Consider the following 20,000-nt stretch of genomic DNA (forward strand, 5'->3'; position numbering starts at 1 on the left):
TCGCTCAGACAATTAATGTGAATGCAGCAAGTGATAAAAGAAGCGAGGGAGCTGAACCGTTCTCTTTAGCAGAACTGCAACAGTTTCCCGATGAGTGGAGAACTCGTTCTACCCAGGACAATAGAATAGACCACAATGAACATCACTTAATGCCAGGAAGAATACTAAATAACCTAACCACCAAACACAAATTAGATTCAGCCTCTTCTAAAGATGTGCAGATTTTTCCAAATCCATCAAAAGTCGTTGATAAAAGCGAACGTGATAAGAGAAAAGAATCCTCAGAATTGTTACCAGTCAAAGGGAGTCCTGTTTCGAAAGTAAATGAAAAATTATCCGAAGTAAGTCCTGTCTTTCCAGTGACTTACAAGAGAGAGAAAAGGACAAATCTCGACGAAGGTGCAATGAGCCACTCGTACGAATTCGGGAGTTTTGGCATCGACGGAGGCTGTGACAATGACAGTCCCTTCATCTCCAAGGGCAAGAACACCTCGGGGGCGAACCCGTCGGATCCTTGGGCCAACAAGGACCTCAGCGCTTACGGCATCGGTGGGAAATTGGGGAGGATCCACGTGGCTGAGACCACAGTCACTCTTTACGTCAAGGATATCAATGATAACCCTCCCGTCTTCCCCAACGCCACCATGTTCGGAGAGGTTCAGGAAAATGGGCCAATTGGTGAGTAAAATTTTATTTTTTAACATTTGCAAATACTCAGTATAACTCTTTTGGCACGTATTTATTATTATTATTATTATTATTATTATTATTATTATTATTATTATTATTATTATTATTATTATTATTCACTGAACAATATAACCGTCTGGATGCGGTTGATTTTTACCTGCTGCTACAAAGAACCTTATTCGGTAGATTGAGAAATTACAATACAAACTAAACAGCATCCAGACGGCTATACAATTCAATGAAGCTTGATTGAGAGAGGGTCTTCTTCCGAAATATTATTATTATTATTATTATTATTATTATTATTATTATTATTATTATTATTATTATTATTATTATTATTATTATTATTATTCACTGAACAGTACAGACGGCTATACTAGTCAGTGAAGTTTGCTTAAGAGAGGTCTTCTTCCGAAATATTATTATTATTATTATTATTATTATTATTATTATTATTATTATTATTATTATTATTATTATTATTATTATTATTCAGAACATGAACTCTATTCATATGGAACAAGCCCACAGGGGTCATTGACTTGTAAAGGAAGGTAATAGGAAATACAGAAAGAGGTCAGTTATTAGACAATAAAAAATGCAAACGACACTAAAACCGTAACAATTGCCATATTATATAAAAGAGTTGACTCTGGATGACTTTTGTGTTATCCCTTCTCGTCCTTTTGTTCCTCTGATTTCCATCATTCTCTGTCAGTACAAAAACTAAACAATCAATGAAGACTGAATACACTGAGCCATAATATTCTCTCTCATGTCCATATGCAACTTAACATTTGTTTTCATAAGAATTAACTCATCACTTTCAATATGGCATGTTCCGCTATATCAATTTATGTACGTTTTGCCTATTTAAATCTACGCTTCTCTTCCATGTTTGTCCTATTATACGTCTTATTTATACATCATAATATTACTATATACATTTCCATATCTGCTACTGGATTTTTTGACCCTATAACTCTGGAAGTTACCTCAATCACCTATTTCATATTCCAGATAAAAAAGTTAATCTCTTCATGTATTACATTACATCCTTTCCTTGATCCAGAAATACATTACACACTCTGGGTCAACAGCAGCTTTATCAGTGAAGTACTTTACTCTTTCACTTGTAATTACATTAGCTGTTGAACCAACTGTATCCTCAAGGAATTAGGTAAATTTCTACTTCATCAAAGGACACATCCACCAAAATGTTTAAAAAATTGCACTGAGCCACTCCTCTCTTGTATCGTTCGGATTTGCTGAAAGATGCAGTCCAAAGATGTGTGGAGTGTGGTTTATGAATGATAATTAAGGTTAAAAATGTTAAAGTCCTCCAGGGCCTCTGTAGGCTCATAGGACCGGCGCTGAACCCCGGTTTCGTAGGCCGACAGCCAGTGGGGGAGAAGTCATGTTGCCTAAGACATGTGGCCAGTGTGTCGCTAGGCCCACTGTTTAAGGCCCTAGTCCGAGGGCTGGTACTTAATTTCTTACTAACCCTCTCGAATTTTCAGACCGCTAGGTTGGCAGGCCACCGGGTTTATGCGATGGCCCCATCCCTAAGCCACCAGTGAACGGCGGGATGCTAATTATGAATTCTAAAAATCAAAATGAAGTTTGAATTGTCATGAATTTTTTTTTATGAGATTCTTTAGTAGATGGTGATGTGAAACTGTGCATGTTTATGAAATTGCTTAAAAATTAATTTTGTTGGCAAAAATGAATTTTAAACGTCTCAGGAAGGAGATGCGCTCGGAGGACGAGCATCAATCTAAATTTTAAAAGAGCTTGAGCAGAATATTTTAGAAGTGCTTTGTAGACTATCAAAGTGCATGTTATAGTCAAAGCAAGTAAAGACAAAAATTATGATGAAAAAGTTTTGCTAAAGCAAAGTTTCTACTCTGAATAATTATACCTAACGAACGCGCGAAGGAAAAAATTAAGCTGATTGTTCTGATGACACTACAAAATTGGTTAATTTTTAATGTGCAACACACCGAGAAGATACAAGTTGTAAGGAATCGAACTTCCAACACATCTTGAACACGAGGAATTAATATCTATCATAAATACATGCTCAAGTAAGATGGCGAAGGATTTAGCACAACAGAAAGTGTTGAGGATATTTACTGAATCTCATTGAAAACTAAGTGGTGGAGAGCTCGAATTTATTTCTAAAGATTAAATTAGACGTCATGAATACAGCATAAAAATAATTAATCAACTTGTTACTAATTAGGCCCCGGTTTAGATATAAGAGTCAGCTGTGAAGCTTTGGAAAATCTTCCACAAATGAGTCATGGTTTATTTTCTTCGTTTAGGAGATTATCGTAAATAACAAACCTTGTCTAGTATTTCCCCTCAGCTTTATTTTTTCAGCAGAGATCTTTGGTTTCTTTCAGTGAACACACACACACACACACACACACACACACACACACACACACACACATACACACACATATATATATATATATATATATATATAGAGAGAGAGAGAGAGAGAGAGAGAGAGAGAGAGAGAGAGAGAGAGAGAGAGAGAGAGAGACTTTATAAATAGCCAAATGACGTGACTATATTTTTCACTAAGCAGGTCGTAAATAATAATAATAATAATAATAATAATAATAATAATAATAATAATAATAATAATAATAATAATAATGCAATAAATGATAACAAGCCATAATATAGAAATACATAATGGAACATATTTCGAGCATAGACAAAAGCGTACAAAAAAAAAAAAAGCCAAAGTCATTTGCTGGGTTCTCCAGCCTGATGTTAATAGAGCGCTCGTCCCCTTAAATGAGAATGTCTTTAGTCTGAGACGGTTTCCGGATTCCGCTTAAATATGGCCCACTTGGCTCCATTTTCCACGTGGCTGAGTAATATCGAGGCTCTCTGTCAGAGCTGGAAGCGAAGAAGCCGACCGTTAGCTGGGAAGTATCTCGGTTCCTTAAAGCCTGATCATATCAAGTCAAAGGACCTATTTCTCAATTACCCTCTGAAAGAGGAGACGAATTTTACCTTTTTATTATTTGCTTGCGTCCTCCTATTTTATGAACGAAAGGTGCTACTCTGCCAGGGAGAGAGATTATGATTCTAGAGGTAGTAATATAAACCCTGTGTATTCGTTAACGAAATAAAAAAAAATTCAGACTTATCTGTCGATAGTGGCCATAACCATTTATTTTATATATCATTCTAACATAAAGCATTTCAAATAACAGAGAGTGGCGCCCCTACTAAAGAAAAAAGCAACGATCACTGCCACATTCACACTTTTACTCTAGAATTTTAAATAAACTCTCCATGCAAAACAAGAAGCTTCTTAAGCTTACACAGAAGGCTCATCAATTATGTATCAAACACACCTATACACGCTGGACCATTCACCTGTATTGTGTACTCACTCTTTCTGAAAACATAATTCTTTGTACATATCAGTCCTTTCCTCAATCTCTCTCCTCTCTATTCTCTCAACAGTTTCAAATTGTAGACTCTTTTCCCCAAGCTATCAACGCTCAATTCTTTCCACATGATTGAACCATTTAAAGAAACAAATGTGATGCATCCTGTCACTTATGCTAGCATTTCTTCCACTTCTATGTATCGACACATTTCTTACGCTTCTGTTCTTCTACTGCAATAGATCATTTGTGAGCCGTTCATTTCTGTAGCTTCCACAGATATTCTTTCATTAGCATTTAACATCAACACTTTCCTTCCATAGAGGAGAGCTGGCACAACAGTTCAACCGAACATTTTGACCTTGACTTCCGGTCCCTTATTTCAACCATTTTGCGACTCACATTTTCTCTCATCTTACCGTATAACAATTCGCATCGCCTCCAATTCTCACACGATTCACATCGAAATTCAGTACTCTATTTTTGCGGTTCCATTTTACCATTATAACCTCATTCTTGCTCGAGTTACTCTCGGTTTACTCCCTTTGTGAACACATGCAAAGTCTTTCACCATGCCTTCAGATTCTCTTCACTATCCCCAATCAGTTCTGTATTATTCCTGACATTCTGTGCCTACTTCTACAGGACTATTTTTCTGACTACTCATTGTACTTCAACCGCAAGGATATTTAACTGCTGTAAAGGAATTCGCCCTTTTCTCAGCCCTATTTTTTCCACAAAACTAGTCACTTTCCAGCACACACACTGAAATATATGCTTCCCTGCTCTTGGAGAGTTATTTTTTGCTGTCAACAACTTATCATTCATACCATACATCCCCATTACCCTTCACATCGTTTATATTACTTTCACTTATAAGCCATATCTATGTCCATACATGACTCAGCAAACTTTTCCCCTTTACTTTCAAACTTCACACATAACAAACACGTAGCCCACATAGGCCCTTCCCTGTCTCAGCCCACACTGTTCTTCCTCTTTCAACCCTTTTGTCATCTTTATATTATGCCACTGTAATTCTCATGGTCTATTCTCTCTCACATTTACCAATTAGGAAGGAATACTTGTCTAGTCACTTTCACCTTTGGAATTTTTTCGTTATCCAGACATGCCTAATACATCTTGATTAGCCACTTTGTCATACTTTCACCACTGTTCCATAGTATCTTGTTTACGATCTAAGTAAGTCTTAATTGGCCCAGTTATGTTTTCAAAATAAATCTCTACAAGCATTCTCGAGCTTATACTAACCCCATCGACTTTCATTATTCAGCCGTGCCTGTACATTCGACAATTGCTCAAGTACTCACTCCACCGAGCCAGTACTGTACTTTTGTCAGATAGCAGATTCATGTACTCATCAAGCTTCCACTCATCATTTATTTACTTTTCAGATTTCAATCTCTTTATTAAACGTCAGATAGCAGATTCATTTACTCATTAAGCTTCCACTTATCATTTACTTCCTTTCCGGATTTCAATCTCTTTATTGAGCGTCATATGGCTGATTCATTTACTCATTAAGCTTCCACTCATCATTTACTTCCTTTCTGGATTTCAGTCTCTTTATTGAACGTCAGATAGCAGATTCATTTACTCATTAAGCTTCCACTCATCATTTACTTCCTTTCCGGATTTCAGTCTCTTTATTGAAACATCAGATAGCAGAGTCATATACTCATTAAGCTTCCACTCATCATTTACTTCCTTTCTGGATTTCAGTCTCTTTATTGAACGTCAGATAGCAGATTCATTTACTCATTAAGCTTCCACTCATCATTTACTTCCTTTCCGGATTTCAGTCTCTTTATTGAAACATCAGATAGCAGAGTCATATACTCATTAAGCTTCCACTCATCATTTACTGCCTTTCCGGATTTCAATCTCTTTATTGAACGTACGTCAGGTAGCTGATTCATTTACTCATTAAGCTTCCACTCATCATTTACTGCCTTTCCGGATTTCAATCTCTTCATCAAAATCCCTCTGTTTCTTCCGGACAGACCTGTCAGTGGCCGTCGTATCTGCCTGGGATGCTGATGACATCAACGAAGGAACCAACGCCAAGATCACCTACTCCATCGAGAAGAACGTCGTGCACGAGAGGTCGGGCGAAGCCATCTTCAGCGTTCACCCGAAATCGGGCCTCATCACGACGACCGTCTGCTGCCTCGACCGAGAAACGACCCCGGAATACCACATTCAGGTCGTCGCGACCGACGGAGGCGGGCTCAAAGGTATGGTGAAAGGGATAAATTTGCTCCACGTGACGCTTTTAATGAGATTCTGGAAATGGCTTTCCCCTCCTCATCGTGGAATGGACCGGGAATATCACGGGGCGCGCGACTTAACAGCCTTTAGAAGTTATTAGATCAAGCGGGTATGAAAGCAGCTTCCTCGCGGTTACGTCTTGATCCACGAATTTAGGTTCGCTCCCGGGGGTCATATTCCTCTTTATGGTCTCAAGCTTCATTCAGTGATGAGTTTGACTGTGGCTTTGACCTAATTTCATCCATATCTAAAACGTGATTCAAGTGATACATAAAACTTACGATCAACTACACAGATTTCTTTCTCTCAGTACAAAAAATTAAAGTATCAGTCACAATTTACTCATGCCTTTTAAATACATACGAAAATTATTAGAATTTACTGAACAGATTTTTGGTGCCAGCTTAATCACCCAGTGTCTCAGCAAACTGGATACTTACACTTTCTCATAATCCCACAAAATCAAATGATTGCTTACAGCTCTGACACCTGTAAACAAATTGTGTAAATATACATGCATATTCTTACATGTTCTCTAGGTAAGCAATATATTTCCTCAGAATATTAAGTCTATATTCCGTTCTGAAGAACAGAATTTATGTGTCTATCTATTTTCGGAAATAATACTATCTATCTCTCTCTCTCTCTCTCTCTCTCTCTCTCTCTCTCTCTCTCTCTCTAGCAATCATTTTCCACTTCCACTAGTACATATATATATATATATATATATATATATATATATATATATATATATATATATATATATATATATATATATATATATTTTCCATACTAATATAGATTATTTCAATTATTTTCCATTGGCACTAATATAGATTATTTCCCCCTTCTAACTCCATTTTGCACCTCTCTCTCTCTCTCTCTCTCTCTCTCTCTCTCTCTCTCTCTCTCTCTCTCTCTCTCTCTAACAATTATTATCCATTTGCACTAATATACATTATTTCCCTCTTCTACCCCACTCTCTCTCTCTCTCTCTATCTAACCATTTTTTTCATTAGCTCTAATATAGATTATTTCCCTCTTCTACCCCACTCTCTCTCTCTCTCAATCTCTCTTTGTCTTAAATCTAACTCTCTCTTTCTCTTTGTAACGTTAAATGGCTGAGGATTTCTGAAAAATATAACGTAGAATGCCTTGCTTGCCAGCAGATCAGACTCGGACGCCCTTGTTCGAAACACGACTGTAAAAGATTTACTTCAGATGCGTAGGAGAAAAAAAAAAAACACGGTTGTCAACATTCGCTTGTTTCCGGCTGAACGTTTCCCTGTTTGTAGCCTTCAATTTTACATTTCTGCATAGTCCTGGATATATTTCTATTTCACTTCACTCCGTGATGAAATACGTAAATACAGTAGTCAGAGATGGATGAAAATGCTTTAAGGTAATATATATATGTATATATATATATATATATATATATATATATATATATATATATATATATATATATATATATATAAATATATATATATATATATATATATATATATATATATATATATGTATATTATATATAATATATATATATATATATATATATATATATATATATATATATATATATATATATATATATATATATATATATATATATTATATATACATATATATATACATACATATATAATTATATATATACATATACAGTAGTTATTCACAATGCTTCCCAATACTTATTTTATACAATATTGTTTACACAGGCTAAAATTTCATGCGCTCCGTTCATGATGTTTTACACATCAACGATTAATACCATGCACGCGGCTGTTTATTTTTTATTTTTTTTTATATCGCGCATGGGCCTGGCTGCCACTCATTGGCTACTGCCCAACAAGACGACAATTCAATTCACCTACAAGCAAGTGTGAAGCCGGCTGAGGGACCAGCGCAGCCGGGCGATAACTGATCGTGTGGACAAGGCCTTAAATGCCATAGATAAGACAATATAATTTATGCCTAAGGCCAAACCCCGCTGTGACCTATGAGATCATTCATCTCTGAAAGAGAAACTGACAGCCAGTAAGAAGGTCTGAATGGTGCAACAGGAGGCAAACCTCAACGCAGTTGCGCTAGGAAAAGTTTTAAGAGAGGGTGGAAAGTCAAACTGAATATGAACTGAGGTACAGTAAAAGAAATGGGAGAGGTTGCAGCTAAGGGCCGAAGGGACGCTGCAAAGAACCCTAAGCAATGCCTACAGTGCAACGTATGAGGTGCACTGACGACGGCACTAGCCCCCTATGGGGACAACTCCGTAAAGATAACTTTAACTCTTAATATTTCTTAAAATAAGTACGATATCTTTTTCTTTAAGGATAATTAGCTTATAAAAACCACGAGTTGCGTTTCTCCAGTCAATGCCCAAAAAAGTTTATTAACCACTTAAAACTTGTAACCATCTGGAGTAAGATTATCTCGTACATTTTATACCATAACTATGCATTAGGCTGTATAACAAACATTTATACTTGACAATGCTACTCCGCTTCTGACATTTCAAGTTAAAAATTTCACTTTACGTAGAAACCACTCAAATTTGTATATAATGCTTAGAAAATGTACTATTCTGAAAATCGCCAAATTCAAAATTTAGATAACCCACATAATATGATCAAAGTCGTATTAAAAAGGTACCTTTGATCTTTCAAGAATTCAGGTACAAGTTGAAGAAACCGCTGAACTTTAAAATAAAGCAACGACTTGTGTAATGTGAGCTCTTGTTAGGGAGGAAGTGACTACATCATATATTTTGCCACCAATATAAAAAGACTCAACAGCTCCTACCTTAGTATACTGTATTTAAAAATGTATATTGGTACATGCATTAACTGCCTGATGACGTTTTAAACATTTCAGGTGCTCTATAGCAAATACGATCAAACACCTGATTGCAATGGATAGCTTGGCGAACACTTACTTTCGTTACAGCATCGCATTCACTAAATTAATGGGCACCAACAATTGCATCCAACTCATACCTTCACAACCTCATTAACATTATGTTAATGAGTATTTCACATACGTAAACCCTTGTTGATGGATACCATTTGAAACTCAAGCACTGATTATGGATAGCTTCCCAAACTCACTGCGTGTGTTCATGAACAGTTCCACAACGGAATGTTCAAGTAAGCATCACAGTTCCCGCTTATGTTATGACCAGCCCCACAAAGCACTGCCCTTAATCAAGGATAGTATGAATGCCTCAGTGCCTTATGATCATGAACAGCACCATAATCATTGTGCCAATAGTACCATTTGTGTTCACGCAAAGCCTAACACGCATTTGACAGGGTTCCTGGAAAATAAATTCATTACCCACGTTCATGGAAGGCGTCACAAAACTATTGCCAGTATTCAAGAGTAACTGCCAAACTCATTGCTTGTGGATGAGTATCAAACTTATTGCCTGTGTTTATGAGTAATAAACTCATTGCTCGTGCGTTTGAGTATCAAACTTATTGCCTGTGTTTATGAGTAACAAACTCACTGCTTGTGTACATAGAGTAACACTGTGTTTATAAAGAAACCCATTGCTTGTGTACATATAGTTAACTCAGTTCATGAACTGATAAACAGCTCAAAGAGTAAAACCGAGTCTTCATAGAACAAACTCACTGCCTGCATTCACAGAGTGACAAACTCACTGCCTGCATTCACAGAGTGACAAACTCACTGCCTGCATTCACAGAGTGACAAACTCACTGCCTGCATTCACAGAGTGACAAACTCACTGCCTGCATTCACAGAGTGACAAACTCACTGCCTGCATTCACAGAGTGACAAACTCACTGCCTGCATTCACAGAGTGACAAACTCACTGCCTGCATTCACAGAGTGAAACTCACTGCCTGCATTCACAGAGTGAAACTCACTGCCTGCATTCACAGAGTGACAAACTCACTGCCTGCATTCACAGAGTGACAAACTCACTGCCTGCATTCACAGAGTGACAAACTCACTGCCTGCATTCACAGAGTGACAAACTCACTGCCTGCATTCACAGAGTGACAAACTCACTGCCTGTATTCACAGAGTGACAAACTCACTGCCTGTATTCACAGAGTGACAAACTCACTGCCTGTATTCACAGAGTGACAAACTCACTGCCTGTATTCACAGAGTGACAAACTCACTGCCTGTATTCACAGAGTGACAAACTCACTGCCTGTATTCACAGAGTGACAAACTCACTGCCTGTATTCACAGAGTGACAAACTCACTGCCTGTATTCACAGAGTGACAAACTCACTGCCTGTATTCACAGAGTGACAAACTCACTGCCTGTATTCACAGAGTGACAAACTCACTGCCTGTATTCACAGAGTGACAAACTCACTGCCTGTATTCACAGTGACAAACTCACTGCCTGTATTCACAGTGACAAACTCACTGCCTGTATTCATTGTATAGTTTGCCGAGTAACAAACTAGTTACCGGATAATAGCATAAATATTGTTTATGTTATGAAGCAACCTAAAGTATCAAAACTACCATACCTGACCAAGTTTTCTTGACTACACCCCACTTAAGGTAAACATACTCCAATTATTGTGTGCAAAAAATAACCATGACTTAATTTCCATACTTTCAACTAAGATTGTTTTCGTGCTATCAGTTAACAGGAGCCTAAAGTCCCAAGCTATGAGTTACTGACTGTTACAGTCTTGTTATCCCATAACCAGCTTCTTTATACAAAACATGTCCGTTCTCAATGTTCCATGGACAACCCACTACAACAAAGGTTTATGGATAAAAACCCTGAATAAATAATGAATTTATTAACGTCCGTTCTCAATGTTCCATGGACAACCCAGTACAACAAAGGTTTATGGATAAAAACCCTGAATAAATGAATTTATTAACAATAATTGATGTTGATACTTAGAGAACATAAAAATTTATTATACATTAAAGTGACAATAGCAAGTCCCTGATTCTTGATAACATCCAAACCATGCAGATAGGAATCTTGCTGAGAAATTATAAGTCTTGAGCAGTAGGCTTAACTTCGGGTAGATCCAAGAATCTTCAAAAGCTGCTTGCAGTAACCCTGACAGTAAGATGAATGATCTTCTTACTCTAAACATTTAGAAATCAAGTTACAGACAGAACACCAGTCCTGGCGGGGGCAGTTACAACAGAGCACGTGTAGAAATCCTTGTAGGTGTGGACAAACCTACGTACCAACGGTAACCATCACCAAAGCCTTCTCACTATTCTCACTTCTTCGGTTATAAGAGCGTAAACTCGACCAGTCTTTCGTGAAATGTCCATAAGCCCAGCTCCTCTTATAACCTTGCGGCTACGTCTCGCTTAAACCATTTCGTGGTCTCGGCAATACCACACTACATCGAAGACTATCCCCATCAACGTCGTAATTATCGATACTTCAATGCAAAGCCAAGAAAAGAAAGACGGCCAAGTTCTGGAGAAGTCAGGTCAGTAGCTACCCACCGGTAACAACCACTTCGCTCGCACCTCACCTGCGACAGGACACTCAAATCCGAAAAGAAAGGAGAAAACACGATGAAAGTTAAACAAGCAAATCTCCGTGATGAAAAATAGCCTAGCTTGTTACACAAACTTCGTAAAACTAATTCCATCTGTTAACAGCAGAAAGCCAAACATTACTCTGGACAATCTTAGTCAGGGGAATACTGCATGGTTTTGAAGACTTTCAAGAGATTAGCTATTGGGAGGGGAAAATTCTGCATGGTTTGGATGATTTTCAAGAGATTAGCTATTGGGAGGGGAAATTCTGTATGGTTTTGATTTTCAGGAGATTAACTATGGGGGGAATTCTGCATGGTTTTGCTGATTAGGGAAAATTCTGTATGGTTTTCATGATTTTCAAGAGATTAGCTACAGGCAGGGGAAAATTCTGCATTGTTTCTATGTTTTTCAAGAGATTTGCAATTGGGAGGGGAAAATTCTGCACTGATGTTTTCCAAGAGATTAGCTATTGGGAGGGGAAATTTCTGCGTGGTTTGGATGATTTTCAAGAGATTAGCTATTGGGAGCTGAAAATTCTGCATGGTTTGATGATTTTCAAGAGATTGGCTATTGGGAGGGGTTAAATTCTTAATGGTTTTGATGATCAAGAGATTAGCTATTGGGGAAAATTAAAATTCTGCACGATTGAAGATTTTCAAGAGATTAGCTATGGGGGGGGGAAATTCTGCATGGTTTGGATTATTTTCAAGAAATTAGCTATTGGGTGGGGAAAATTTTGCGTGGTTTAGATTATTTTCAAGAGTTTAGCTATCGGGTTAAGCAAGCCGGGGGAAACTCGGCATGGTTTAGATTATTTTCAAGAGATTAGATGTTGGATAAGCAAGCCCTATTATCGTAAATGACCCGTACACTCCCTCTAACTAAAAATTGTGGTGATTAAGGAAATGCTAAATTCGATTCCCCTGAAAATTCTACTAAGTCCAACGCAAACAACGGTTAAAAACGAAAAATGCTAAATTAAAACATACCACGACCCCAGACCTGTGCATAAATTTAATTTGTTTTAATGCTGAATATTGCCGTTTGATGACATTCTTAAATTGTCTCAAAAGATTCTGCTAACTTAACTGAATGGAATGTAGCCAAGCGCATTTAAACAATTACCTATCTGAACTTGAAGGAAAGCTAAGCAATAGATTACGGTAAGTCTGTACTTAACACCTGAAAGAAAATTTGATTAGTAGGCAGTTTAAACCCCCAAGAACCTGCATAGTAGGTCATAAGACCTACTATGCAGTACAAGGGGGCCTCCCCCACCCCTCCAGGGGTGCCGCCCCTAAAGGGGTGGAGGATAAACTGAAGTTGTTCAAGAACAGTATATACAAATTAAAAACTAAAAAAATTGATAGTTATAAAATCTTAAAAAATCTACAAAAATTAAAGTAAATTTATGACAGTATTGAAAACATTACAAAAACTTAAAGCTAATTTATGACATTAAAATCGTAAATTTCACAAAAATTTAAAGTAAATTACAAAGACTTTTTAAATTTGAAAAAAAAAATTATATTACAAAAATTTGACATTAAATAAAATCTTAGGGCAAATAATTTAAAACTAAACTTGGGCGGAAAAAAATACCTCCTACACACCTGTTGCTTGAGAGAGCAGCTTTATCATGCGTGAAGCTTCACCGTTGGAAAAGGAACTCTTAAGTCAAACTCGTAACAAAACCATCCTGGAAAAGACAAAGCACTAGAGCTGTGCGTAACTCACTCTAAATCTTGTAAACTACTTCAGATTACGGGTTAACGCCCACAGAAGTAGTCATAAGGACTGCCAAATATTTGCACGAGACTAAACACGCAGCAAGATTCGAAAAACCCCATAAATATACAGTACAATATTAGCGATATAAAGTTCAACGTTACCTTGAAGGCCAGGGTTTATCATAACTTGACCAACGAAGTGACAATCGATGGAAATCTTAAGATCCAACTGTAGTCTAATCGCGTGAGAAACGGTTTTTTTTTTTTTTCGTAAAAACACCACAAAAGATACCAATTACGCTACGATAAATTAAGGAAGAACTGAATGCGCCACTCCAGAGGAAGAAAAAGGACCACTTAACAAGCTCGTGTCGAAACGTCCACACTCCACAGCCCAGAACAACGTTACAGTGAAAGATTCCAAGGTTCAAACGTCCGAACTAGAACGGTGTTGTCATTTGGCAAGGACTCTGAAGTCTTAGCTGCGTCTTGCTTCTTGGAACATGACCGAATGCGATCTTCGGATATCCTTGAAATCGCTCATTTTTGCAAGTATTATTTTTATTTGTCTTTCGTGAAGTTTAATGAAAATACAGCACATGAATAGATTTATCCTAACGTAACTGATAATTTCTTTTAGGGCTCACGGAATAATTTGTAGCCTAAGCCTGTCGCATATTTCTCTTCATCACTTTGATGAAATAACTTTGAATTCGCGTGGATATTTTGTCATGACGATATAGAATTAAATATTCTATGTATACGTATACACATACACACATGTATATACATTTATATATATATATATATATATATATATATATATATATATATATATATATATATATATATATATATTCGTAACCAAGTACAAATGAATATTACATTAACTAACGTACTTAGCCCTTGCATTGCTGCTGTGAAACTGATGCCTGAGTTTTTATGCAGGACATTTATATCGTTTTGTTTTTTATTACTGAAAATATCCAGACTGCTACTTGTGGCTGCTATGTTATCTCAGTCTAGTGGTTAACTGCCTCCTTTGAATAAGCATTGAAAATCCCCGTTTCGGCCATTTGTTTAAAAATGTTAGTTCTACTGATTTTTCTTCGTTTTCCTTTTGTTCACGTAGAAACGTTTCATTCTCCGAAACGTTTCATTCTCCGATATATATATATATGTATATATATATATATATATATATATATATATATATATATATATATATATATATATATATATATATATGTATATATATATATATATATATATATATATATATGTATATGTATATATATATATATATATATATATATATATATATATATATATATATATATATATATATATATATACTGACTGAGAAAAGACTCAGTTTTCTACTTTTTGCTTTCATCATGATTTGTCAGGTTGCAGAGTACGCCGTACCCTTTCCTTTGCATCCCCTGACAGTTCCTCGTTGGACCGGTCGATATCGTTCTCGGCTAACACTTTGCTGGGCCTGCGTTCGATTCTCCGACCGGCCAGTGAAGAATTAGAGGAATTTATTTCTGGTGATGGAAATTCATTTCTCGGTAGCATGTGGTTCGGACTCCACAATAAGCTGCAGGTCCCGTTGCTTGGTAACCAGTTGGTTCTTAGCCACGTAAAATAAGTCTAATCCTTCGGGCCAGCCCTAGGAGAGCTGTTAATCAGCTCAGTGGTCTGGTTAAACTAAGGTGTACTTAACTTTTTGTACCCCCTGACCTCTATATCTGTCTCTTGTGGCTGGGCTTTACTAACTCTTTTGTGATTTCGTCACTTTTTTGCCCGTGATATGAAGAGGGTTCATCTTCTAAATAATAATAATAATAATAATAATAATAATAATAATAATAATGTGATGGATTTCCTAACGAGGCAGGAGGCAACCCGGAACCCCACAATATAAAAACTACCCAGTCGAATAGGATGACTGTGACAGGCCAAAAGTTATAATAATAATAATAATAATAATAATAATAATAATAATAATAATAATAATAATAATAATAATAATAATAATAATAACAGTATGCAGGAGATGAAGTACGTGGATCTAAAGGTGGAATTGTTAGAAAACTCCACATTTTCACCAAGAAGTAATATTTAGAGAAGCTTGACAGCAAGCGTGAAGATAGAATGGGGGTAGAATAAAAGGCTAAAAAGTGGAGGTGCAGCTAGGGGCCGAAGGTATGCCCCCAACACCATTCTTTTTTTTTTATTGATAAAATTTACATAGTTTTACACGTAGTTTTCTTTTATACAAATATATTTTTATACATATTACATATAGTTTTAGCAACGCCTACAGTACACTACTTTTATACAAATATATTTTTATACATATTACATGTAGTTTTAACAACGCCTACAGTACGCTACGTGAGGCGCACTGACGCCTCTACCCTCTTCACCTGAAGAGGAGGGGGAGAGAGAAAGAGAGAATTCACGCTGAAATTCAGAAGCTTTGAAAGTCTTGTCAATTACCTGGAGGCCAGCACAGATAAGTCAGCGTCAAGCAACTGGCGAACAAAGACACCAGTCGGAAACAGTTTCATAATGAAGAGGTGGAAGGCGAGAGCTCAGCGCCGACAGGAAATTAAACAAAAATGATCCTAACAATGCGTCCATTGTGATTTGGCTGCACGATCCACTATTCCCATTTCGCTAACGATGTGATTCTCATATGTCTTGCAACATTTATGAGACGTGTCTGCAGATTATTTTCATTCATTCTCATCCGCGATCATTGGCCTTTGAAAACGGTAAAGGTCATTCCGTTCCGGCCCAGGTCATGTTTTTACAGCGGTAGTTCACGATTCAAATTGGTCGTTTTAACGTTTCAAAAGTGAATGGGGCCTTTACCGTAATTGCAACTGAGGAATAAAACATAATTATGGATACAATCAATATTCATAGTATAATGGAATAACTTGGTAACATTCATGTGAAAGAGAAAATCCCTAAACATATTTTTCCAGGTAGCAAAATGGATAAAGATTTCCAATATGAATCGGTTGCATCGTTAAGCAGAAAACAAAAGATTTTCTTCGTAACCTGAAGAATTTATAGTCATTATTTTTTTGTGGAGGAATGCGGTCAAAATATGCAAATATCTCACACTTTAGAGACGAGGCCATTTCCCAGAACAAAGGACCTTTGAAATGAGCGAAAGATAAATTTATGAGGTTGTGCAGTAATACGTGTACGTCTGAAAAACCTTCACCAATATTTCTTGACCAAGGCTATAAATATAAGTTGTTTTGTTAATAAACGACTAGTTAGCTATATTGCAAAATAGTCAAATGAAAATCTCCAACAGAAAAAGACGGAAAATGAGCTTCAAGATATCAGTCATAACAAACTTATTTATTTTCATTCAGCAATGAAATAAAATGTGACACAACAGCTTCCATCTTTTTCCTGGAACACAAACAATCTTTTTTTTCATCTAAGCTAGTGAACTTATGTTCAAGTAAAACTTATAAATATCATTCGAAAGGTCGATATTTATAGTAACGTATCAGCCTCTTAGACATAAATATAATAAGAAATAATACTTCTTACTATACTATGACACCGGAGAGATGAATAGAGACTGCTTCCAGTACACATGTCGATAATAATTTATTCTACCAAATCTCGAGGAATTTTCCTTACCAATTTTTCTGTGTATAATTCAAATGTTTTTATGTCTTGCCAAGTTCCATATAGAGACTAAGCAAGCACTCTTAATTTAGAGATCAACCTGCATCGGTACCGACGCATTCGATGCACCATCTCTTTTGCAAACGGTGTTAATTGACCGTCCCCACTAATATTTTTGATATATCTCAGGTACAGGAACTGTCATCGTCCGTTTAGCTGACGTCAACGACAACGCCCCGAGGCTCTCCAAGAAGATATGGGAAGTCGAAGTCAACGAAACGTGGGGAGCCGGCCCTCCGGACAACGCCACACTGCTGGAGATTTCAGTCAGCGACCAGGATACGGCCAACTACTTCTTTTACAGGGTATGTAGAGAGAAAGAGAGAGAGAGAGAGAGAGCAGCAGAGTGACAAAGAGAGACAGAGACAGAGACAGAAGCAGAGAAAGAGAGACAGAGAGACAGACAGACAGAAAGAGAGAAAGAGAGAGACAGAGACAGAGATAGAGTCAGAGAGAGAGAGAGAGAGAGAGAGAGAGAGACAGAGACAGAAATACAGACAGATAGACAGAGACAGAGATACAGAGACAGAAACAGAGAGAGAGAGAGAGAGAGAGAGAGACAGACAGAAAGAGAAACAGAGAGAGAAACAGAGAGAGAGACAGAGAGAGAGACAGAGACAGCGACAGTAACAGAGAGAGTAAGAGCGAGAGAGAGAGACAGACAGACAGTCGGACAAACAGAGACAGAAACAGAGACAGAGAGAGACAGACAGACAGGGAGAGTATCTGATGAATATGAAACCCTTTCATTTTTACAACAAAATTTACTCACATTTGATATACTTGACTTTGAAGTAAATTTGATGATTACGAGGCAGGTGTTCCTAATCTAATACATACCACCTGCTTGGATTTTTCATTCTCATGTGTTCCTCTTTTCGTGAGGCTAACTGTTTAATATGAGCCCATGGTATCTTATCGATCTATCGCAATGAAATGTAATTCCCTTATAGGTGTCATTTATTGAATTAAATATAAATATATATATATATATATATATATATATATATATATATATATATATATATATATATATATATGTGTGTGTGTGTGTGTGTATTTATTATATAATATATATACAGATATATATATATATATATATATATATATATATATATATATATATATATATATATATATATATATATCTATATATAACCATGGACAAAGGCGAACACAGCGCATCACATTTGCATCAAGATCAAGGGCAGGAACACAGAAGCATATGACACAGTAACCATTTATTCCGACGTTTCATGATTCTTAATCACATCATCAGGAGATCTACGACAATAAAATACAATATATTAATATAAATTAATTAAAGAGAGTTATATACAAGACTTTACTTTAAAAACGTGAGAGCAAGCTAGGAAAATTTATAAAATTGAACATAAAAGATAAAATTATCAAGAACAGACAACACTCTCAAACACAGACGCATTTAGAAACAAAATAGCAAAAAACCAGACAACATACTTAAATACAGATGCACTTAAAAATCACTGGAGGGTAACCTGCAATCCAGAGCCAAGAACACACTAAGTATAAAACACACACACACACACACAAAAATTTCGAAAAAAAAGAGAGTTAAGACAAATACAAAGAATTACAGCAGTTGTTTGACAATTCAGTGAGGAACTCGTTGTTTAATATTTAGTGTTTCGAGAATAAGCAGTTCTTGAGGACTGCTTGTATAACCAATAATCTTAAAATCTTCATAGTTGATATCAGTTTTGCATTTTAATGGTATGGCTGCGTATATTAGAGGATTCTGGGTTTGTTAATCGGCACCAGTTCTATAACTCCCTCTGTGGGAATCGGCCCTCACCTTGAAAGCCGCCTGGTGGATCAATATATTTTCCTAAATTACATTTAGGACAACTGTACTCATAGACAACACCAGACGACATCAAAGGCGGTAGCCGATCCTTAAATCGAAAAAGGCCTATACTTTTTGGGTTCTTAGGAATTAGTTTAAGATCGATAGCCCCAATATATTTTTGGACGATTTTCATGAAATCCCTACGAAAGTTGTCATCATATAAGAAGGGAAAAGTTGCATATAATAGAAGTTTAGGCACATTATAACACTTGGGCTTATTGGAGAATTTTTCTATTTAGAAGTTTTTGAGGATCCTGTAAAAAACATGAGTAGGGAACAATTATTGGAAGTATTGTTGTAAGAAGACGATTTCTTGGTGAAAGAGGACCCAATCCGACGTTAGGGATAAAGCACGATGTATTAAGGTGTAAATAGAGTTAAGTTTAAAATTGATAAAACAAAAACTGGTCTGGGGTTCAATTTTTTATAGCTTTTGTTTTATCAATTTTAAACTTAACTCTATTTGCACCTTAATACATCGTGCTTTTATCCCTAACGTCGGATTGGGTCCTCTTTCACCAAGAAAAATCGTCTTCTTACAACAATACTTCTCCAATAATTGTTTCCTCATGTTTTTTACAGGATCCTCAAAAACTTCTAAATAGAAAAATTCTCCAATAAGCCTAAAGTGTTATAATGTGCCTAAACTTCTATTATATGCAACTTTTCCCCTTCTTATATGATGACAACTTTCGTAGGATTTCATGAAAATCGTCCAAAATATATTGGCCATCG

General features: G+C 36.5%; 1 protein-coding gene and 1 long non-coding RNA gene across 2 annotated transcripts in view; one reads left to right on the forward strand and one right to left on the reverse strand.

Annotated features, from left to right (window-relative positions):
- Positions 1-20,000, forward strand: part of LOC136843456 (putative neural-cadherin 2) — an 84,876-nt gene that overhangs the window by 34,003 nt on the left and 30,873 nt on the right. Inside the window, exons 7-9 of the mRNA XM_067111993.1 lie at positions 1-678; positions 6,137-6,370; positions 17,507-17,682. The exon at positions 1-678 is cut by the window's left edge and continues 580 nt beyond it. Coding sequence (XP_066968094.1) covers positions 1-678; positions 6,137-6,370; positions 17,507-17,682 — 1,088 coding nt within the window. The remainder of the gene's footprint in view (positions 679-6,136; positions 6,371-17,506; positions 17,683-20,000) is intronic.
- LOC136843457 (uncharacterized) lies at positions 11,189-14,099 on the reverse strand. Its single transcript, XR_010854558.1, has 2 exons — positions 13,532-14,099; positions 11,189-11,908 (listed from the first exon to the last, which is right to left on the reverse strand). It is a non-coding gene; the product is annotated as an uncharacterized lncRNA (long non-coding RNA).

This window comes from Macrobrachium rosenbergii, chromosome 11, assembly GCF_040412425.1.
Source record: "Macrobrachium rosenbergii isolate ZJJX-2024 chromosome 11, ASM4041242v1, whole genome shotgun sequence".
Taxonomy (NCBI): Eukaryota; Metazoa; Arthropoda; class Malacostraca; order Decapoda; family Palaemonidae; genus Macrobrachium; species Macrobrachium rosenbergii.